The sequence below is a fragment of the Hylobates moloch genome, unplaced genomic scaffold (assembly GCF_009828535.3).
Source record: "Hylobates moloch isolate HMO894 unplaced genomic scaffold, HMol_V3 SCAFFOLD_13, whole genome shotgun sequence".
Lineage (NCBI taxonomy): Eukaryota > Metazoa > Chordata > Mammalia > Primates > Hylobatidae > Hylobates > Hylobates moloch.
The window spans coordinates 35,552,473-35,575,781 of record NW_026652288.1 but is presented as its reverse complement, the minus strand read 5'-3'; the positions used below and the strand labels follow the sequence as shown (position 1 = coordinate 35,575,781).

At 50.8% G+C, this 23,309-nt stretch overlaps 2 protein-coding genes across 6 annotated transcripts in view; one reads left to right on the top strand and one right to left on the bottom strand.

Annotated features, from left to right (window-relative positions):
- LOC116480610 (carcinoembryonic antigen-related cell adhesion molecule 1-like) overlaps positions 1 to 23,309 on the top strand; it is a 1,172,951-nt gene that overhangs the window by 214,935 nt on the left and 934,707 nt on the right.
- GRIK5 (glutamate ionotropic receptor kainate type subunit 5) overlaps positions 1 to 23,309 on the bottom strand; it is a 75,749-nt gene that overhangs the window by 24,397 nt on the left and 28,043 nt on the right. For 4 of the 5 annotated variants that reach the window (XM_058426540.1, XM_058426543.1, XM_058426539.1 and 1 more), the window contains 3 exons: positions 21,779 to 21,982; positions 462 to 578; positions 168 to 277 (listed from right to left, as the gene is read on the bottom strand). In XM_058426540.1, the coding sequence (XP_058282523.1) occupies positions 168 to 277; positions 462 to 578; positions 21,779 to 21,982 (431 nt within the window). The remainder of the gene's footprint in view (positions 1 to 167; positions 278 to 461; positions 579 to 21,778; positions 21,983 to 23,309) is intronic. The other variant, XM_032172747.2, reaches the window with a different exon arrangement.

Genomic DNA, 23,309 nt, shown 5'->3' with positions numbered 1-23,309 from the left:
ATGAGACTCAGACACAGGGTACAAAATTGAGAACAGAGGGTGCAGGGAATCCGAGGCCCCAAAAGGAAGGCCAAGGACAGTTCCGAGAGAAAAGAGGCAGGTCGGTCCCAGAGGCCTCGGCTCGTGCCTCCTCCAGCCCCTTCCTTCCCAGTAGGCAGTGGACTCACCTGGCAGCCAGAAACAGGACGCAGCTGACAGCCAGGTAGGCAAGAAGCATGAAGAGCCACACAGCAGGGGAGAAGGGGTCCAGGAAGGAGAAGTAGCCAGGCTTGCGGCCCTGTGGGGAGAGGGAGTGAAACCCAGAGCCACCCCTGGCCTAAGCCTCACACCCAGCCCCTGCCCTACCAGGGACTTTGAAGCCTGACCAGCCCATCTGAGGTCCTGGGGGAGTCTGGCTCCCACTCGCAGCCCCCGAGCCTCCATGCCAGGCAAGCAGCCCACGGTCTCCAGGGGAACCATACCATGTGCACTCGGTAGAGGATGCTGATCCCCAAGGTCATAAAGGGCTTGGAAAAGTCGATGACCTTCTCCCGCTCAGCTGTGATGGTGAAGGCGGCCACAGCCAGGTCTGCCTTCTGCTGGAGGGGAAGCCAGGCGGGGGCGGAGGGGGGCACAGGGGAAGACAGAAGTGGACAGTTAGAGAGAAATGCACAGACAGTGAGCAACTGAGGGAGGTGAGAGAGAGAGAGGTAGGGAGGGGAAGGGACCAGGAGCATGGACTGACTCCAGGAGCCCACCTTGGGCCTGAAACTGGACCCTCATCGCATGTCCATCCTCATCATCTCACGTCTCCAGGCACACTGACTCCATCCCCTAGGCCTCAACTGCGCCCCAGCATCAAGGGCTGGAGATGGAGGGGTTCCCCAAACTCCAATTCAAGCAGCAACTTCTCCCTAGGGCCATAAAAGAGCCAAGGTCCTGAAGGGGCTGAGACTGACAGCACTCGAGATAATACAGGCCCGGACAGAACACAGAGCAGGGAGAGAGGATGCAGGGCCTAGAAATGACCCCAGGCGGGGAGGAAGGGTGCAGGTCGGCATGTGTCCACAGCCAGTGGAGACATAACCCAGGCCCCAGCCCAGTGTATAATCAGGGATATAGGGCACAAGCCCCAAACAGCATCCTGGTCAGGAGATGACACTGGTACCAAAGCACAACCCTGGATGAAGGAGAGATGGTCTAGGCCCAAAACTTCACCTGGAGTCAGAAATAGATGGGACAGGACCCAGATACAAACCCAAGGTTGGTGAGAGATGGCACAGGCACAAATGACAACCACGAGGTAGGTAGAGGTGGCACAGGCTAAAAACAAAATCCACGGTCAAAGAGACAGCAGACAGGCCCACTGTGAAATCCAAGGTCGGGGAGAAAGGACACAGACCCCAGAGATGACCCCAAGCAGAGAGGGAGACGGCACAGGCTAAACAGCTAAAGCCAGGTACAGGAGAGATGGCACCAGCCTCAATATAACTGAGGAGCAGAGTGAGACAGCACAGCCCTGAAGCATCATCCAGAGGCGGCGGTGTGGCAGGGGCCCAGAATGTGGATTCGGAGAATCTCTCTGGGAATTCCTGGGTGTTGAGCATAGGGAGCTTCTATCCCCTTTGTTGTACACTTGCCACTTTTATGACTAATACGTGAATTGTCGTGGGAATCATCACAGCTAATACAGGACTCAGTTATTTTAAGCACCCACTGAGGGTCTGTCCTAGCAAGGTCCTGCGTGGTGGCCACATCCTCATTTCAGAGAGGAGGAAGCAATGGCCTTCCAGGTGGGCTCCGATCCTGGGGCCAGGCGCTCAAGACCCCACTTCCTCCTGAAAGCCTAAGGGCCCCCCATCCTTTGTTCCCACACTGGCCTTCTCCTCACTCATTCCTGGGGCCATGCCTCGGGCCAAACACCTGCCTCTTGCTGGGCCGGGCAAGGACAGTGGCTCTGCTCCTGAAACACTCCTCAGATCTGTCCATTTCTCTACAACTCCACCACCCGGGCCTGGGCCACTGGTATCTCACGCCTGACTACAGCACTGGCCGCCTCATCAGCGCCCCCTACCGCCACTCATAACCTCCCAGTCCATTCCTCACATATAAGCCAAGAGGACAGTCTCCTGTTTAAAACCTGCCATGGCTTCCCCCAGCACCTAAGACAAAACCTTCTCATGGCCAAGAGGCCCTGGCGACCTAGGGCTCAGCTGCTCTGCCAGCCTCCCCTCATATCTTCTGTCTTGCCAGCTCTGCTCCAGCCATGATGGCCTGTTTTTTCCTCAATGCAGCAGGCTCACACCCGCCTCAGGGCCTTTGCACATGCTCTCCCCCAAGCTCTTCTTCCCCATTCCAGGCTCCCATCACACCCAGCCCTTCAGCCCTCCCCAAAGCAGCCTCCAGACCCCACCTCACTCCCACCCTAGGATCCTCTCTCACATTCCCCATGGCCCCCCCCCCCCTTTTTTTTTTTTTTTTTTTTTGAGACGGAGTCTCACTCTGTCACCCAGGCTGAAGTGCAGTGGCACAATCTCAGGTTACTGCAATTTCTGCCTCCTGGGTTTAAGCGGTTCTCCTGCCTCAGCCTCCCGAGTAGCTGGGATTACAGGGGCATGCCACCATGCCCGGCTAATTTTTGTATTTTTTGTAGAGATGGGGTTTCACCATACTGGTCAGGCTGGTCTCGAACTCCTGACCTCAGGTGACCTGCCCACCTCAGCCTTCCAAAGAGTTGGGATTACAGGCGTGAACCACTGTGCCTGGCCCCATCGCCCTGTTCTTAGCACGACTGGAGATGGCCTTGCTCAGGTGCTTGGTAATAGGCTGTCTTCACTCCATTACAGGTTCCTTGCCTGTCTGGCTCAGTGAGGCAGCCTGGAGCCCACAGAGAGCAGGTTCCCAACAGATCCTGCTCGGGTTTGACTGAGTACAGCCTCTCTGACTGGCATTCCAGGCAGCCGACAGCTCCCCCACCACGTTCCTGGGCCACTTGCCACCCCTCTCTCGTGCTAGCTTCTTTCTGGCTATGCCTGAGGCGCCTGTCCACTCTGTAGAGCTGGACCCCATCCATCCTTCCAGGGCTCCTCACACCTTCACTCCTCTGGGAAGCCATTCATGGACCCCCACTCCCTAGACACCACTTGATCTCAACAACTCGCTCAATTTGGAAAATATCTGTTTCTTCTCTGCCTCTGCTGCTAAACCACAAGCGTTTCAGCAGCAAGGCCAGCTGGACATGTCATGTGTTTCTGGCACTGCTCAGGGGCCAGCTTAGAGCAGGATCTGCTGTGTCTCATGTCCCATCCTCCTCAGCTGAAACCCAGGAATGTTGCTGTTTCCTCTGGGGCCCTCCCAGATGCAGAGACCTCTCCTTCTCTGGTGCCACAATGAAACCTCACGCAATCAGACGCTTGCACGCACACAGCACTTACCCCGTGCAGCCACTGTCCCAGGGTTTTCCCCAGAGTAGCCTGTTTGGTCCCCAGAGCAACCCAATGCAGAGGGACCTCCATTTCTACCATTCTACGCATGAGGAAACTGAGGCACAGAAACTAAGCCTCTTGCCACAGTTGACCCCTGGATTCGGAACCACTCCCCTCCTAGGGGCTTTATCTGCCTGCTGCCCTGGTCCCTCCACGGCTGGGGGTGTCTGAGGTCAGGCCCAGGTGAGTGACTCCTCCCTGGATCCCAGGGAGTTCAAGAAATGAGGGCTGACTGATGGGAGGAATCAGTGAGTCCTTGAACCTCTGGCCAATATGGCGGCAGCAGCGGCCTCCACCTCTCCCTGACACTGCTCCACATCCAATCTTCTATCCAGCACCATCCCAGGCAGAAGCATGGGGGTTGTCCTGTACACAGCCTCTCCCTCACCCCTCACTGCACCCATCCTCAAGCCCTCTGATTTTGACCCCTAAACACCTCTGGAATGGAGTCACTGCCCTCTGCCTCCACCGCCCACACCCGCCCAGGCTACCATCTCTGACTGAATAGCTCGTCTCTGCCTCCCAGGACACACAGCCTGCAGCCCCAGAGATCCCAACATATGACAGTCTGGTCACAGTATTCCCCTGCTTAGATTCTGCAATGGGCTGGGCACAGTGGCTCATGCCTGTTAACCCAGCACTTTGGAAGGCCGTCAGGAGGATTGCTTGAGCCAAGAGTTCAAGATCAGCCAGGGTAATGTAGCAAGACCCCATCTCTACTAAAACTAAAAATAAATAAATTCTGCAATGACTCTGCCTGTTTGTATTTTTATTTATAAGGGACAGTATCTTGCTTTGTTAACTAGGCTGGAACGCAGTGGTGCAATCATAAGTCACTGCAAACTCCTCGAGTGATCCTCCCACCTCAGCCTCCTGAGTAGCTGGGACCACAGGTGCGAGCCACTATGCCTGACTAATTTTATTTATTTCTTAGAAAGACCAGGGTCTGGCTATGTTCCCCAGGCTGGTCTCGAAATGCTGGGCTCAAGTGATCCTCCTGCCTCAGCCTCCCAAAGTGCTTGGATTACAGGCATGAGACACGGCACCTTGTTCTTTTTATTATTACTATTTTTTTTTTTTTTTGAGACCAAGTCTTTCTCTGTAGCCCAACCTCTGCCTCCTGGGTTTCAGCGATTCTCCTGCCTCAGTGTCCCGAGTAGCTGGGACTACGGGCAGATGCCACCACACCCGGCTAATATTTTATTTTTAGTAGAGATGGGGTTTCACCATGTTGGCCAGGTTGGTCTCGAACTCCTGACCTCAGGTAACCGGCCTGCCTCAGCCTCCCAAAGTGCTGGGATTACAGGCATGAGTCACCACACCCGGCCCTATTTATTATTATTATATTTTTGGAGACGGAGTCTCACTTGTCACCCAGGCTGGAGTGCAGTGGTGCAATCATGGCTCAGTGCAACCTCCACCTCCCGGGCTCAAGCAATTATCCTGCCTCAGCCTCCCGAGTAGCTAGGATTACAGGTGAATGCCACCATGCCCGGCTAATTTTTGTATTTCAGTAGAGATGGGGTTTCACCATGTTGCCCAGGCTGGTCTTGAACTCCTGACCTCAGGTGATCCACCTGCCTCAGCCTCCCAAAGTGCTGGGATTACAGGCATGAGCCACCGCATCCGGCCACCTTGTTCTTAAACTGTCATCCAAACGCCTCACCCGGCCCAATGAGGCCCTGACCACACCTATCACCCCAATAAGACTATGTGCCACACCTGTTCCCCTTATGAGACCCTGTCTTACACCTGGCCCCAAAACATCCCACACCATCCAACCCCCACAGCCTCACCCCCTACCATCTTGCCCTGTGTCCCACATTGCAGGCACACTGCCCTTTCCATTTGTTCATTATTTCATTTATTTACCTGCCTGACAAATATTTGCAGAGCGCCCTCCACTAGCCCAGCACAATTCTAGCTTTGGGGATATGGTAGTGAATAGAAACATACAATGTCAGGTAGTGACAAGTGCTGTGATGAAAAATCAAGCAGGCAGCAAGATAGAGACTGGAGGGAGATGCTGTTTTGGATCTGCTCCCCACTGTTGCAAGGGGGTCTTATTTGAATAGCAACACGAAGGAAGTGCAGAAAAGGCAGGAGAAGACCTAGGGGGGAAGGTTCCAGGCTGAGGTATCAGTGGGTTCAGTCCCTATGGTGGGAAGAGACTTGCAGCATCCAGCAAGGCTGGAGCAGAATAGGAAGGGCAGGAAAGGCAGCAGAGTGGGGCCCAGAGCCTGGCAGGGCCTTGCGGGCCACAGTAAGGTAACCGGATTCTGCACCTTGGGCAATAGAGGACATTGCATGAGGATGTCATATAGGAAGGTGTGAACAGAGGGTGACATTATCAGACCGCAGGCGCAAGAGTGGATGTGGGAACCAGGGAGCCAACTGCAGATGCCCATCACGGTGCTGGGGGCAGGACTGAGTGGCAGCACTGGTGGTGGAGAGACACAGTGAGATTTGGGTCTCATCTGAAGGTGGGATGGAAGGATCCTAAATGCTGCAAGTTCCTCCTAGGCTCCTCCCAGAGCCTTTGGAGCCCCCTTCCCTCCTCCTACTCACTTTTCATTTCTAAAAGAAAGGCTTATTTATTTCTTTTTGTTTTTGAGACAGGGTTTTGCTCTGTCACCCAGGCTGGAGTGCAGTGGTGTGAAAATGGCTCACTGCAGCCTCAAACTCTTGGGCTCAAGCGATTCTCTGACACCTCAACCTCCTGAGTAGCTGGGACTACAGGTGTATGCCACCTCGCCTGGCTAATTTTTTCATTTTTTGTAGAGATGGGGGTCTCACTATGTTGCCCAGGCTGGTCTTGAACTCCTTGGCTCAAGCAATCCTCCCACTTTGGCTTCCCAAAGAGCTAGGATTACAGGCGTGAGCCACCATGTATGGTAAAAGACCTACTTCTTAGAGATGACTTCCCCACCCTGACATATACCCTCTAGCCCCTACCCTGATGGGCTCCCTCACAGTTATTTAATCTCCGAAATGAATTCAGGAAGAATTTGAATGATAAGTCACTTGTAATGATGGGGGGGTGTCATCTAAATGCCCAAAGCCAATCAAAGCACTTGTGATAGTCCCTCAGCTCCCAACCCATCCTGTATACCCTGTTCTGTACAAACCATATTACTGCTTTGCCTGCTGCGCCCTGCCAGGCTCTGCCAGTAAGGGGCGCTAGAGGGAGGTTGCCAGACTGAAGAGGGAGGAGAGATTGCTCCTTCCTGTCTCCTCTCCCACACCAGCCACCTTCCGCCCCCTCTGGCAGCATCGTTTCTTCTCCTGGCAGCAGATGAATCTGGTGTGCAGCTTCCCAACATCTACAAACCCATCTCATCCAGCCTTTCTCCAGAATCCAGTGCCAGTTGCAGGCACCTCTCCCCAGGGTCTGACTTTCAGCTCCACAGAGCCCTTCCTCTAAGTTTCCAAGAGTTTCAGCTCTTCCCTTTCTTCCTTCAGAACTAGGGATGTGGCCACTTCCTGCCATGATACCTCCATGACACTTGAGAGTGAGAGGTGGGAAAGCTATGGCCCTTGGGCCAAGTCCAGCCCATCTGCCTGCCTTTGTACATCAAGTTTTATTGGAACACAGCCACGCCCACTGTATTGTCCATGACTACTTTCCATACAACAGAAGAGCTAAGGAGTTGTGACAGTAAGGCCTCAAAGCTGAAAATACTTACACTCTGGCCAGAAAAAGCTGGCTAGGTCAGTGCAGTGGCCCATGCCTATAACCTCAGCACTTTGAGAAGCCAAAGAAGGAGGATTGCTTGAGCCCAGGAATTCGAGACTAGCCTGGGCAACACAGTGAGACTCTGTCTCTACAAAATTTTTTTTTTTCTGAGACAGAGTCTTGCTCTGTAGCTGGCCTAGAGTGCAGTGGCACGATCTCAGCTCACTGCAACCTCTGCCTCCTGGGTTCAAGCAATTCTCCTGCCTCAGCCTTCCGAGTAGCTGGGACTACAGGTGTGTGCCACCATGCCCAGCTAATTTTTGTATTTTTAGTAGAGATGGCGTTTCACCACGTTGGCCAGGATGGTCTCAATCTCCTGACCTCGTGATCCACCCTCCTCAGCCTCCCACAGTGCTGGGATTACAGGCGTGAGCCACTGAGCCTGGCTGCTACAAAAACTTTTAAGAATTAACTGAGCATAGGCATTTGAGAACAGCCTAGCCAACATGGTGAAACCCCGTCTCTACTAAAAATACAAAAATTAGCCAGGCCTGGTGGCAGGCGCCTGTGTAATCCCAGCTACTTGAGAGGCTGAGGTTGCAGTGAGCCGAGATCACGCTACTGCACTCCAGCCTGGAGGACAAGAGTGAGACTTCGTCTCAAAACAAACAAAAAAACCCTAGAGGTCTGCACCATGAGCTAGCCACTGGTGCTTGCTCAAGGCTCCATACAGCATTCCTATTTGCCATCAATACTTTGTGAATGAATCTCCCAATCTGCTGGTTACATCTGGCCCAGGTGGCAGATCAGCTCACATGCAGCCTGGACTGGCTGCAGAGTCTTTGATGCTCTGGACCTCACTCCAAATGAAAAGCCTTATGGGGTGTATGGAAAGTAAATGGATTGAAGTAGCACATCCCAATGTGGTATGAGTTGCCACCAAAATCCAAAAAGTCCACCAAATGTCACAGCATCAACCAAACAGCACCCCCTCCTCAGCAGTCTAAGTCTCAGTTCTGTGGGGCCCCACCTCTAAGCTTCTAAGTTTTCATCTTTCAAACTCTTCTCCTTGTCCCTTAAGGACTAAGGGTGGTAGCTGCTTTCTGCCATTGCTACTGCCATGACCTCTTAGTTTTCTTTTTACCCCTTAAGTTAGCTGGTTGACAATTTTACATTTAGTTAACAATTCTTTATACTAAATACTCTCTGTTCAAATACCTGATATGATTCTATTCAAGTAAATGGAGCTGGGTTTTGTTTTGTTTTTGGTTTTGGCTTTTTTTGAGACAGAGTCTCGCTGTCGCCCAGGCTGGAGTGCAGTGGCACGATCTCGGCTCACTGCAACCTCTGCCTCCTGGGTTCAAGCGATTCTTGTGCCTCAGCTTCCTGAGTAGCTGGGATTACAGGTGCGTGCCGCTGTGTCTGGCTAATTTTTGTATTTTTAGTAGAGATGGGGTTTCACTGTGTTGGCCAGGTGATCCACCCACCTCAGCCTCCCAAAGTGCTGGTATTACAGGTGTGAGCCACCGTGCCCAGCCCGGGTTTTGTTTTTGTTTTTGAGGCAGGGTCTTGCCCTCTCGCCCAGGCTGGAGTCCAGCAGCGTGATCATAGCTCACCGTAGTCTCGAACTCCCAGGCTAAAGTGATCCTCCCACCTCAGCCTTCCAAGTAGCTGTGACTATAGGCATGTGCCATGCCCAGCTAATTTTTTTTTTTTTTAACGTTTAGTAGAAACAAGGTCCTGCTATGTTGCCAAGGCTGGTCTTGAACTCCTGAGCTCAAGCAATCCTCCTGCCTCAGCCTTCCAAAGTGCTAGGATTACAGGCATGAGCCACTGTGTCTGGCAACCGGTGCTGTTTTGTATCCAGACTGGACCCTGTCAGACTGCCATCCGCCAGGTTTAATGCCAACCGCACTTACTCAACTACTTCCTGCTCATCAGATCTGATCAGCATAATGTTGTCAATGTAGGGGAGTAGTGTGAGGCTATGTGGACTGCAGAGTTCAAGTTCTTTGCAGCCTAAATCAGGTCAGAAAGTGGGAAAGTTGATGTCACACTGAGCAAGACTGTGAAGATGTGAACCCTGCCTTCTGGTAGCCCTTGGAAATTGGTATGGAGAAAAAAGCATCTGCTAGGTTAGTAGCTCACACCAGCTTCCAAGGGCTGTGCTGACTTGCTCCAGTAGAGAAACTTCATTTGGGACAGCAACTGCAATTGGAGTCACCCCTGATCACGTTGACAATAATCCAAAGTCATTCTTCCAAAATCCATCTGCCTTCTGTACAGGCCAAACAGGCCAGCTGAATGTAGATGGGATCACTACCCCTGCTTCTTCCAAGCTGTTAATGGTGACACTAATCTCCACAATTTCCACAAAGGATAGAGAATTGCCTTTGAATTACTATTCTGGGAAAGACAGGGAGTTCTAGGACCTTCCACATGGCTCTTTCTACCATAATGGCCTTGATTCCATGGGTCAGTGCGCCAACGTGGGATTCTGCCAGCTACCATTTGTGTCTATTCCAGTTATAAAGCCAGGAACTGGGAAAACACAGGGTGGGGCCATGGCCCATCAGGCCCCTTCTGAGTTAACCTGGGCTCAGATTCCATCAATCACTTGACCACATAAGTCCCACTGTGTGGTCTACCAGTCAAAGCAGGAAAAATCAAAATGATGCGCCATCCATGAAAATGACAGGGAGTTGTCTAAATAGCTAAAAGCCGATAAAAACACTCAATGCTGAGAAGGAGCCTATATAGAAACTGTTGTAGTCTTTCTGGAAAATAATTCAACAAAATATCACAAAAGCCACAAAAAGGGTCTTCTTCCACCCAGTTACTCTGTTCAGAGAACCAATCCTAACAAAATAGGCTGCAATGCAGGCAAACCTTTTGTGCATAAAGATGCTTGTTGGCCAGGTGCAACGACCCATGCCTGTAATCCTAACACTTTGGGAGGCCAAAATGGATGAACCACTTGAGTCCAGGAACTCAAGACCAGCCTGGGCAACAAAATACAAAACAATTAGCCAGGCATGGTGGTGCACACCTGTAGTCCCAGCTACTCAGGAGGCTGAGGTGGAAGGAGCACCTGAGCCTGGGGATGTTGAGGCTGCAGTGAGCTGTGATGGCACCACAGCACTCAAGCCTGGGCAACTGAGTGAGACATCAATCTCAAAAATAGAAAAAGATGTTTGTTAATGGTTATTTATAAGAGCACAAACAATAAAAACACCTGGAAACAACTAGTTATGAAAAATGGCTAAATAAATTATGGTATATCCACATGGAATTACTAGTATGCGGCCAAGTAACATTCTGTTTAGGTTAAAACAATGATATTATATTTGGCCTTTGAGATGGGCAAAGATTTTATTTTAAAGACTGATAACACTGACTGTTGGCAAGAGTATGGGAAATTTCACATTCTCATGCACTTTTGGTAGGAATATCAATTGGTGAAGCCTTTTTGAACAGCCATTTGGCAGTATACACTTAGAAAAAATTCATACCCTTTGACCCAGCACTTTCACTTCTTGGAATGTATCCCTCAGGAACACTCCCACAAATCCACGGGCCAAGTTTATCGTGACATTGGCTATGCTAGCAAAACTGGAAGCCATCCAAATAGCCATCAATAGGGGATATGGTAAATAATTCATGCTGAGCCACACAATGGAATCCTTATATCCTCACTTGAATTTTAAGCAGGCATCTCAAATGATCCGTGCCCAGGGAAAACTCTTGTTTCCCAGCCCCAGCAAACTGCTCCTCCCACGTCCTCCTTATAATGGAAACTGGCCTCGCCATTCGCCAGCTGCCCTGGCCAAACCCCATAGTCACCCCGATTCCTCTCTTCCTCTTATGCACATCCAAGCTGGCTGCACGCCTGACACAGCTGCCACTTAAACCAAGGCAACATCTTCTCTCATCCACACCCTCCAACAGCCTCCTAAATGGACCATTCAGTTTCTACTCTTGTCCCACTAAGGTGGTCCTCAAGACAGCAGCCAACGCAATCATTTTTAAATGATTTAAAAATTAGATCCTGCTGGTCTATGCATACAATGGAATATTATTCAGCCATAAAAACGAATGCAGGCCAGGAGCAGTGGCTCATGCTTGTAATCTCAGCACTCTGGGAGGGTGAGGCGGGTGGATCAGGCGGTCAGGAGATCGAGACCATCCTGGCCAACATGGTGAAAGCCTGTCTCTACTAAAAATACAAAAATTTGCCGGGTGTCGTGGCGTGTGCCCGTAGTCTCAGTTACTCAGGAGGCTGAGGCAGGAGAACTGCTTGAACTCAGGAGGTGGAAGCTGCAGTGAACCAAGATCATGCCACTGCACTCCAGCCTGGGTGAGAGAGCGAGACTCCGTCTCAAAAAAAAAAAAAAAAAAAAAGGGAATGCAGTACTGGTATATGCCATGATGTGGATGAACTTTGAAAAGTTGGAAACATCATGTCAAGTGAAAGAAGCCATACACAAAGACTGCATATTGGATGATTCCATTTATGTGAAATATTTGCAATAGGTAAACCCATGGAGACAGAAAGATGGGTGGTTGCCAGGGGTTGGGGTGGCGGGGAGGGAATGGGGAGCGACTGCTTAATGGGTATGAGTTTTCTGGGAGGTTATGAAAATGTTTTGGAGCTAGAGAGCAGTAGTGATTACACAACACTGTGAATGTACTAAATGCCACTGAATTGCACTCCTTAAAGTGGTTATTTTTATGTGACATAAATTTCACCTCAATAAAAAGGAGAAAAAAAATTGATGAGGCTGGGCACGGTGGCTAATGCTTGTAATCCCAGCACTTTGAGGGGGCCAAGGGAGATGGATCATTTGAGGCAAGGAGTTCAAGACCAGCATGGAAACAAGGCAAAACGCCGTCTCTATTAAAAATATAAAAATTAGCCAGGCATGGTGGTGTGCGCCTGTAATCCCAGCTACTTGGGTGGCTGAGGCACAGGAATTGTTTGAACCCAGGAGGTGGAGGTCACAGTGAGCTGTGGTCGTACCACTGCACTCCAGCCTGGGCTACACAGTGAGACTCTGTCTCAAAATAAAATAAATAAAATAAAATATCATGGCACATTCCTTGCTTAAAACTTTCCAGTGGCTCTGCAGCACAATAAAAATAACAGCCAAGGCCAGGCATGGTGGCTTACACCTGTAATCTCAGCACTTCCGGAGGTCGAGGCAGGTAGATTGCTTGAGCCGAGGAGTTCAAGACCAGCCTGGCCAACATGGCAAAACCCTGCCTCTACAAAAATACAAAAATTAGCCAGGCGTGGTGGAGCGTGCCTGTAATCCCAGCTACTGGAAAAGCTGAGGTGGGAGGATTGCTTGAGCCTGGGAGGCTGATGTTGCAGTGAGCCAAGATGGCACCACTGCACTGCACCACTGCACTCCAGCCCAGGTGACAGAGCAAGACCCTGTTTCAAAAACTAAAAAATAATAAAAAAAAATTACAGCCACAATCCTTAGCAGTGACTGTGAGGCCCTGTGATGTGGGCCCTGCTCTCGGATCTCTCTGCCCCTCACTTTTTCCCCTCAACCACACTTTTCCCCTGAAGTCTTTATACATATGGGCTCTCTACTTGGAAAACACTCTTCCCCAGATCCATCCTTTCACTCGGCAATTATTTACTGCGCACCAGCTGGGTGTCAGATGGTTCTAGGCGCTGGGGATGCAGAAGTGAGGAAAATAGTCAAACTTCTGCCCTCATGAAACCCTCCCTGGTGGGTCTTCTCAGGACTGTATTCCCCAACCCTTTCAGGTCTCTTCTCAAACGTTATCCAACCACCTTGTCTAAAACAGCATCCACGCACCAGACACTTTTATCTCCTTACCTTGCTTCACCTAACATGATATTAATATATCCGCTGTCAGTTTCCCCCACTAGAACATCAGCAGTGGGGGCGGGGGGGAAGGAGGGGACAAGGAGCACATCTGCTCATTACACTGCTGCCCCCTAGTGGCCGGGAGGGAGTGGGCGCAGAATAGTTGCTCAATAGCTGTTCAGTAAGTGAATGACTAAATGTAGCTGGTTTGGTTTTGTTTTTGTTTCGCTCTTGTTGCCCAGGCTGGAGTGCAATGGCACCATCTCAGCTCACCGCAACCTCTGCCTCCCAGGTTCAAGCAATTCTCCTGCCTCAGCCCCCTGAGTAGCTGGGATTACAGGCATGCGCCACCACATCCAGCTAATTTTTTGTATTTTCAGTAGAGATGGGGTTTCTCCATGTTGGTCAGGCTGGTCTCGAATTCCCAACCTCAGGTGATCCCCCCCGGCCTCGGCCTCCCAAAGTGCTGGGATTATAGGCGTGAGTCACTGTGCCTGGCCTAAATGTAGCTGTTTTTAAAGATGAGGCAGATCTATGTGTACTAACATGGGAAGATGGCCAAGTTATAAGTAAAAAAAAGCAAACTACACAGCAGCAAGTATAGCAGGATATCATTTTTGCAAAAATAAAAATTTAAGAAATTTAGGCCGGGCATGGTGGCTCACGCCTGTAATCCCAGCACCCTGGGAGGCCAAGGCGAGCAAATCACCTGAGGTCAGGAGTCGAGACCAGCCCGGCCAACATGGTGAAACCCCCGTCTCTACTAAACAATACAAAAAAATTAGCCGGGCATGGTGGCAGGTGCCTGTAATCCCACCTACTTGGGAGACTGAGGCAGAAGAATTACTTGAACCTGGGAGGTGGAGGTTGCAGTGAGCCAAGATCGTGCCACTGCACTCCAGCCTGGGCAACAGAGCCAGACTCTGTCTCAAAAAAATTAAGAAATTTAAAGAGGTACCTGTATTAATGAATTTGCAGAAAATGAGTTGGACGAGTATGGTCTCTGAGGTGTGAGACCATCATGTATATCCAGTGTTTCTGCTATTTGTACCATTTGATATTTTATCATTTAGTATTACATAAATAAACAGAAAATAAAAGAGTTCCTTCTCAAATAATTGCTTATGAAAATTTCTGATGGTATGCAAAAATGCTTTTTAATGCATATATACTTGCTACTGTTGTGCAAAATAGGATTATACTTAATACAAATATGTTTTATAACCGGAAACACAGTATAATGCAAAATTTTTTTAATGAAGTGGACTTTATTTATTTATTTATTTTCATTTTCGAGACAGAGTCTCACTCTTGTCGCCCAGGCTGGAATGCAGTGGCACAATCTCAGCTCACTCAACCTCAGCTCAACTCAGCCTCAACCTCACCTCAGTTCAACCTCAGCTCAACCTCACCTCAACCTCACTCAGCTCAGCTCAAACTCCGCCTCCCGGGTTCAAGCGATTCTCCTGCCTCAGCCTCCTGAGTAGCTGGGATTACAGGTGCACACCACTATGCTTGGCTAACTTTTTTGTACTTTTAGTAGAGATGGGGTTTCACCATGTTGGCCAGGCTGGTCTCGAACTCCTGACCTCGGGTGATCTGCTCGCCTTGGCCTCCCAAAGTGCTGGGATTACAGATGTGAGCCACCGTGCCCAGCCTATTTTTTTAAAACAGGGTTTCACTCTGTCGCCCAGGCTGGAGTGCAGTGGTGCAATCATGGCTCACTGCAGCCTCAACCTCTCAGACTCAGGTGATCCTCCCACCTCCCAGCCTCCTGAGTAGCTGGGACTACAGGCACATGCCACCACACTTGGCTAATTTTTTTCAATTTTTGTAGAGATAGGGTTTCACCATGTTGCCAAGGTTGGTCTTGAACTCCTGGGCTCAAGCGATCCTCCCACTTCGGCCTCCCAAAGTGCTGGGATTACAGGCATGAGCCACTGCATCTGACCTGTTTATAATTTTTTGATGCACATATACCCACTATTTTTGTGCAAAATGGGATTATACTTAGTATAAACAGTGTTTTATAACCTGAAACACAACATATGTAAAATTTCCAAATAACAAATAAGCATAAAAACAGGTATTCTGCAGTATTTTCCTTCTCTGTACCAACCTATGTTTTGTCTTGTTTTGTTCTGTTTTAGAAATGGGGTCTCACTCTGTTACCCAGGTTGGAATGCAGTGGCACAATCATAGCTCACTGTAGCCTTGAACTCCTGGGCTCAAGCAATCCTCTCATCTCAAGCCTCCTCCCAAGTAGCTGGGAATACAGGTGTGTGCCACTATGCTAATTTTTAAAATTTTTTGTAGAGATGGGGTTTCACCATGTTGCCCAGGCTGGTCTCAAACTCCTGGCCTCAAGTGACCCTCCTGCCTCAGCTTCCCGAAGCACTAGAACTACAGGTGTGAGCCACCATGCCTGGACGTGTGTTTTTCACAATGAGTAAACATTTTAGAATTGGAAGACAAATACTACATGTCACTTGAAAATACAATCTAGAGGACTTGATGCAACCTCCCAGGAGACAGGGTCGGGTAAGAAATGTAAGCAGGAGGACGGGCGCAGTCGCTCACGCTTGTAATCCCAGCACTTTGGGAGGCTGAGGTGGGCTGATCACAAGGTCAGGAGATCGAGACCACAGTGAAACCCCGTCTCTACTAAAAATACAAAAAAATTAGCCGGGCGTGGTTTATTGTTCAGGGTGAGGCAGAGAATGGCTTAACCGGAGGTGAGCTGCAGTGACTCGATTGCAATCCACTCATCTAACCTCAGCCTCCTGAGTAGCTGGGATTACAGGCACGCACCACCATGCCCGGCTAATTTTTGTATTTTTAGTAGAGATGGAGTGTCACCATGTTGGCCAGGCTGGCCTCGAACTCCTGACCTCAAGTGATCTGCCCACCTCAGTCTCCCAAAGTACTGGGATTACAGGCGTGAGCCACCATGCCCGGTGTGTGTGTGCATCTTCTATCAGATGAAGAGAACTGGGGACGACATTTCTAAAGACTCCTTGATAGAATCAGTCAATTGCCCATTCAACACTAATTTACTGGAAAACTGCCGTTTGTCAGGCCCTGAGCTGGGGACATAGCTAAGTAGACAAGGCTCCCATTCCCAGGGTGTGGAGGCCACAGGTGAGGTGGGTGGGTATCGTCTTGGTCATGACAGCATCTATGACCTGTGCTGATCTCATCTGTCCCCTGTGATACCCCTCCAAGTTAGGGGGTCACCACTCCCCATTTGAAGGGACACTGAGGCTCAGAGGGGGCAGCCACCTGCCTGCAGGTCACAAAGCCAGTAAGGAGTAAGTCCAGATTTGAATCCAGGGTTAGCCAACTCCAAAGCCCATGCTTCTAACCACACTCACATACAGACCGCCTCAAGAAAGGTATGTAGTAGTAGTGACCACATGTGAGCCAGGCATGTGCCAGGCTCTGTGCAAATGCGCTCTCATTTAATCACCTCAAAACTCACTGGCTGGGTGCAGTGGCTCATGCCTGTAATCCTAGCACTTTGGGAGGCCAAGGCGGACAGATCACTTGAGGTCAGGAGTTCGAGACCAGCCTGGCCAACATGGCGAAACCCCGTCTCCACTAAAAATACAAAAATAGCCGGCATTGTGGTGCGTGCCTATAATCCCAGCTACTTAGGAGGCTGAGGCGGGAAAATCGCTTGAACCCTGGAGGCAGAGGTTGCAGTGAGCCAAGATCACGCCACTGCACTCCAGCCTGGGTGACAGAGTGAGACTCTGTCTCAAAAACAAACAAACAAACAAAAACCCTCTGTGAGGGAGGTAACATTAGCCCCTTTTCAAGAGGAGTGACTGACCTTCAGAGATAAGTGGCTTTCCAGGGATCATGTGGGAGCACTGGGGACCTGAAGCTGGCTCCTTCTGGCTCCTAACCAGTGCACTGCTATAGTGGACTCCATGGTGGCTACCCAGACTCTGTTTCAGGAATGGGGCACTCATTGCCTCAGCTGCCCAGGGTGTAGGTGGCTGATGGCTCTCAGCTCTGTCCGTGGAAGAGCGTCCCCTCGCCCAAAGTCCTGACTCTCCCCAAGAGCAGCCCACGTCCAGTGACGTATCAGTGGGTGCTTAAAGGCCTGGCATCTTACCACAGGGGGAGGTCCTTGACAGCCAGCTCAGCTCCAGAGCTGCCTGTGGGACGGCTAAGGCCCAGTTGTGACTGCAGCGCAGCTCAACTCCTCTGCCCAAGCCTGCTTCCTTCCCTCCGGCACGGGGCAGGTTTCCAGGGGCGCGCCATCACACCTCCTGCCTCTACATCTCCATCTCAGAGTCAGCTTCCTGGGACCCTGACCTAAGATCTTCTTTGCCCTTGAAGGCTAAGCTTTATCCTGAGGGCCTCAGGGGCTTCAGTTAAAGCATACAAGTGACAGATCAGACTCACACTGTAGAAAGGTTCTACCGGAGGACAAGCTGGGAAGTGGAGAGACTCGAAGCCAGGAGGCCAGTAAGGAGGCTGACGAAAGGGGTGGGACCTGAATTCACACCATGGCAGTGATGGCAGGGAGAAGGCCAATGTCAGCCATGGCCACTGGGTGGAAAAAATGGTGCCCCAGTCTGTCTTCCATCTGGAAGTAACTCACTCTGATGGGGTGCCACCTTGGCTCTCCCGGTCACTAGCCGTGTGGCCTGGACATGAAACCTTGGTGCCTCACTGTACATTTGAGAAAACGGGGCTAATACCAGTCCCTCCCTCATTGGGTGGCCATCAGGAGTCAAGGATGGAGACCAGTCAGAAAGCTCAGACAAGGGCCTGGCACAGCGTGCCACTCCATCAGTGTACTCTGAGCTTCCCAAGTTCCTGGCTGGAGGGCTGGAAAGGGCACGGGCCTTAAGTCAGATACACCTGGCTACAGCCCTGTGCATCGGGGACTCCAGATCTCACACTGGGCAGTGATCCTCAGGCCATGAAGGACTGCTATGAGAATTATGTTAAGTAACACTTGAAAAGTTCCTTGCACATGGTGTGAAATCAACAAATGACAGCTGCTCCTGTTGTGATGATGGTGGTGACTATTCCTGTGCAGCTCGGCACACTCAGCTATCCCACAGCAGGGCAAGGCCAAGCCCCGCCTATCCTTCATGCTCCAGCTCCTCCTCCAGTGTTCTCCTTGTAAATGTCATTGCCATCACCCAGATGCCCAAGCCAGACACAGGAGGAATGCTCTCCCTCCTGTCCTCTCCTGTATCCCCCACCCTAGGCAGTCACCAAGCCCTGGTGATCTTTAGCCCTTCCCCTAGTCTCTAGCTCTGACGTTCTCCTGCCTGAGGCCCACCAGCTCATTCCTTATCTCCTCACTGGTCTTCCTGTTACCACTGCTTCCCCCAACCCCGGGGCCAATTCACTTGAGCCAGATCGAAACCCTTCAAGGGTGGCCGGGCATGGTGGCTCACGCCTGTAATCCCAGCACTCTGGAAGGCTGAGGTGGGTGGATCACCTGAGTTCAGGAGTTTGAGACCAGCCTGGCCAATGTGGCGAAACCTATCTCTACTAAAAATACAAGAATTAGCCAGGTGTGGTGGCATGCGCCTGTAGTCCCAGCTACTCAGGAGGCTGAGGCAGGAGAATCATTTGAACCCAGGAGGCAGAGGTTGCAGTGAGCCAAGATCACCCCACGGCACTCCAGCCTGCCTGGGCAGCAGAGCGAGAGTCCATCTCAAAACAAAAACAGAAACAAATAAAACTCTTCAAGGGCGTCCCATGGGCTTTCTGCTGAGGCACAAACCCTTTAGCCCACTCAGTAAGAGCACATCGGGCTTGTTCACCATGGTATCCCCAGGGTATAGCACAGGGCTTGGTATACAGTAGGCACTCAACAAATACTGGCTGAATGGAAAATGGATGAACACACAAATCTATGTATGTGCTGGCCATGCTGGTATGAATAATAACAATAATAAAAATAGTATAATCCCAGCACTTTGGAAGGCTGAGGTGGGAGGATTGCTTAAGCCCAGGAGTTCAAGACCAGCCTAGACAACAGGGCCAGACCCCATCTCTACAAAAAACACAAAAATTACCTGGGCATTGTGGCATATGCCTATAGTCCCAGCAACTCGGGAGGCTGAGGTGGGAGGATCGCTTGAGCCCAGGAGGTTGAGGCTGCAGTGAGCTGTGATTGCACTACTGCGCTCCAGCCTGGGCGACAGAGAGAGACCCAGTCTCAAAGGAAAAAAAAAGGACACATGCATACAGCACCCACTATGCGCCAGGCCCTGTTCTAAGTTCTTCATTGCATGTTGTTCTTCAAAACAACCCTATGTGCTAAAGGGCTGTTATTCCCCAGTTTTACAGTTGAACAAACTACAACCTAAAGAAATGTTAAGCACTTGCCCAAAGCCACACAACCAGTGTACAGCAGAGCTAAGATTCAAACAGCCAACCACAGACGCACTCAGTTGCCACACTTTGCTGGCCCCAGGCCCCAAACCCTCTCACCCACCCTACTGAGTAGGCCCTGAGACAGAAAGGTCAGACAGCTGTAAATAAGGACTGTTCCAGACTTCTCTGTTGGTGAGAAAAGGGCATCCAGTTTAGAGTGACTTCAGGGGCAGGGCTACTCCCTTGGAGCCTGCTTATTTCTGGGATACCAGACGAAAGAATATGTCTGAGCCTACGTGACTAAAGACCAGGCTGTGGAAACAGGTCACAAGGAAGCCTGCGCCCTCAGGTGGGCATAGAGCTGTCAGCTCTGGGGCTTCTCATCTCCTGTCTCACCTGGGGCCTCTTTGGGCTTCAGGCTTTAAAATTCACCCTGGGCTGGGTGCTGTGTCTCATATTTGTAATCCTAGCACTTGGGAGGTGAGGTGGGCAGATCACTTGAGGCCAGGAGTTCAAGACCAGCCTGGCCAGCATGACGAAACCCTGTTGTTCCAAAAAATACAAAAATCAGCCAGGCATGGTGGTGCACCTGTAATCCCAGCTACTCGGGAGGCCAAGGCAGGAGAATCGCTTGAACCCAGGAGGTGGAGGTTGCAGGGAGGCAGAGATTGCTGTGAGCATAGATCGTGCCGTTGCACTCCAGCCTGGGCAACAGAGGAGACTCTGTTTCCAAAATAAATAAATAAATAAATAAATAAATAAATAAATAAATAAATAAATAAAATAATAATAAAATTCACCCTGACCTTAAAACTCACCCTGGGGCAGAAGTTTTCAAACCAGCTGGCAGCTTTATGGGGCAGCACCTCGGGGCCTGCCTGTGGGGTAGGGTGAGAGGCCCCCCCATCTCTGCCTTCACCAGAGCAGCTCTGCTCTTGCCCAGGGTTCTGAGAGACTTTGCAATCAGAAAAAAAATTCTGCTGTCAAAATAACTTTTGAAAGTCAGTGCCCTAAGGGATAAACGTCCTTGTTAAGCAAAGTGGCCCTCTCATGTCTTCCCTGGTGATGTTCAGGGGGTTGGATGCTGTAAATTCTGGCATGAGAGAGAGGAGAGTGAGAATCTCTGATGAGCTCAGTCAAGTCTAACGTCAAGGCCGTCCTGGCCATCTCTGGCCACAGCCCCTTGGTCTGCACACCAGCTCTGGGAGTGTCCTAATCAGGGGCCTACTTATCTCCCAGGGCACAGTCCTGCCACTGGGCAGTTGCGCCCATAGTTTCTCCCATCTGGAATAAAAAGAGGAACTACATTTCAGTCCCCCAGTATCTGCCAAGCAATGTGTGAGGTACTTGTCCCCATGTCCTGTAGCCCTCACTATAGACCTGCAAGGTATTGTTATCCCCATCTTAGGGAGGGGAAAACTGAGGTTCAGAGAAGAGAAATGACACTTAAGGATTCAAATCTAGGATTGCCTGACACCCAAAGATTCTTTCCACTGCACCCTTGCCTGCCACCTCCCATGGCCCTGCCTTCCATCCCTCCTCAGCTGCAACTAAATTCTGCCCACACTCAGGCCCCGCTGGTTCCTCCAGTGCACCCCACTCCCTGCTATCATCCCATCTTTGTAGATGCTATTTCCCCTGCTCCAAATACGCTCCCCTTCTCCCACACTCCCTTCACCTTGCTAACTCCTTCGTGACCTTTGGGAATCAGTTTGGGTATCATCTCTTCTGGGAAGCCCTCCTGGGATGCCTGACTGGGTCAGGAACCTCCTCTGGGCCCCTCCTCTGAGCTCCCCCATCACAGCCCAGATGGCTCTGTGCTGTGGTCATTCACTGTCTTGCACCCCAAAGAGACTTTAAGCTCTTGGGGGCAGGGTCCAGATCCACTGTGCTCACAGTGGGATCCCATGCCCAGCAAGAGGCAAGGCACATAGTAGGTGCTCAATAAACACCCACTGAATAGATGAATCTATGAGTTCTACATGCAGCCCTCCGGGTCCATGATGTGCCAGGCCCTCCCTAGCAGGTGCTGGGCATAGCACACAGGTGAGGTGTGCTCCCTGCTCACAGCCCTGCATTCCTGCAGGAAGACTTTGACCTCCTCTGACCTTTTCCTGCTCCCCACTCCATGTCGCTTTCATTCACTTAACAAATCTTTGCACACCGACTAATCCAAGGTGGCATGAAAGGGGCATTTGGCAAAGCAGGACACAGGTGGTGATGCCTGTACCACCTCTCCTCCTCTGTCCCATCCCATGGCACCCACCAGGCACAGGCATACAGTGTAACATCAGTGAGGTGGTGGGAGGGGCCCTTCATGGCTCCTTCCTCTTCTGCCACCGGCCAGGCTGCTTCTAAGGTTCGATTGGCTGCCCAGCTGCCCGCCCTCCCTCACTTGCCGGGTCCATGCCTCTTCCCCAGCCCCAGCCCAGCCGTACCCGGTTGATGAGCTCGCCAACCATGCCCGTCCAGGAGCCGTTGGGCTCGGGCGCCCCGTACAGCCCATCCTCCACCAACCGCAGGCGGTAGCGGAAGCGCAGCAGCTCGGCCAGCTCCCGCAGCATGTCCACGCAGAAGCCCTCGAAGCGTTCGTTCCCCGACAGGGCCTGGAAGTTGGGCCGGCGCATGACGTACGGGTTCTCCTGGGTGGGCAGAAGAAAGCAGGGGTCAGAGGCTGGGTGTCTAGGGGCTGGGTTGCGGATCCTGGAGCCCGGACCAGGTAGGTAGAGCAGGAATCTGCTTGCTGAGCAGGGATGATTTATTCATAGTACACATTTCTCACTTACAAATGCTCAGAGTGGGGAATAGACCTGAAAGCCAGGGAAAAACACATGGGTACTGCCAGTCCCTAGCAGATTGCAGGGAGCCATTTTAATCTCCAGCAGCCAACCTGACACTCATTGGTCCCAAGCTCAAATGCGTACGAGGGAGGAGGTAACTTTAGAGTGAGTCAGACTGGGTAGAGCTTGTGCCAAAGTGGATCAGGGGCTTTCAGATTTCTTATTACAATTCACAGTAAAAGATACATTTTACCCTGCAACCCAAGTCACCCACACATGTATACACGTAACTAGACTTAATTCCACAAAACAGTCCTTGCCCTAGTAACTATGGGCAATACACTGATATTTTCTATTCTGCTATACTTCATCTTTCCACATGGCCGGTAATGACTCACCAAACCAACTTCATGAGCCACTAATGGGTTAAAGAGGGTATTCCCTCACCAGGGTTTAGCTCCAGCTCAATTCCCCATGAGGGAGGCAGGCTGAAGATGACAGATGGTGCAATTTTTTTTTTTTTTTGAGACAGAGTCTCCCTCTGTCACCCAGGCTAGAGTGCAGTGGCGCAATCTCAACTCACTGCAACCTCCACCTCCTGGGTTTAAGCGATTCTTCTGCCTCACCCACCCCAAGTAGCTTGGATTACAGGTGCCTGCCACCACGCCCGCCCAATTTTGTTTTTGTATTTTTAGTAGAGACGGGGTTTCACCATGTTGGCCAGGCTGGTCTTGAACTCCTGACCTCAAGTGATCCGCCCACCTCGGCCTCCCAAAGTGCTGGGATTACAGATGTGAGCCACCGCACCTGGCCCAGATGGTGCAATGTTGAGAGAATTTGGAAACCTAAGATTGTTTTGTAAAATCTCCTGGTTATAAATGTTAGCAACTCTCATGCCTGAAATCCCACTGCTTTGGAAGGCTGAGGTGGGAGGATTGCTTGAGCCTGAGTTTGAGGCTGCAGTGAGCTATGACTGTACCACTGCACTCCAGCCTGGGCAACTGAGCAACTCTGTCTCTAAAATAAAATAAAATACATGTTAGTAACTAATATGGTTAGGCTTTGTGTCCCCACCCAAATCTCACCTTGAATTGTAATCCCCATAATCCCTATGTGTCAAGGGAGAGACCAGTTGGAGGTAACTGAATCAGGGGGGCGGTTTCCCCCATGCTCTTCTAGTGATAGTGAG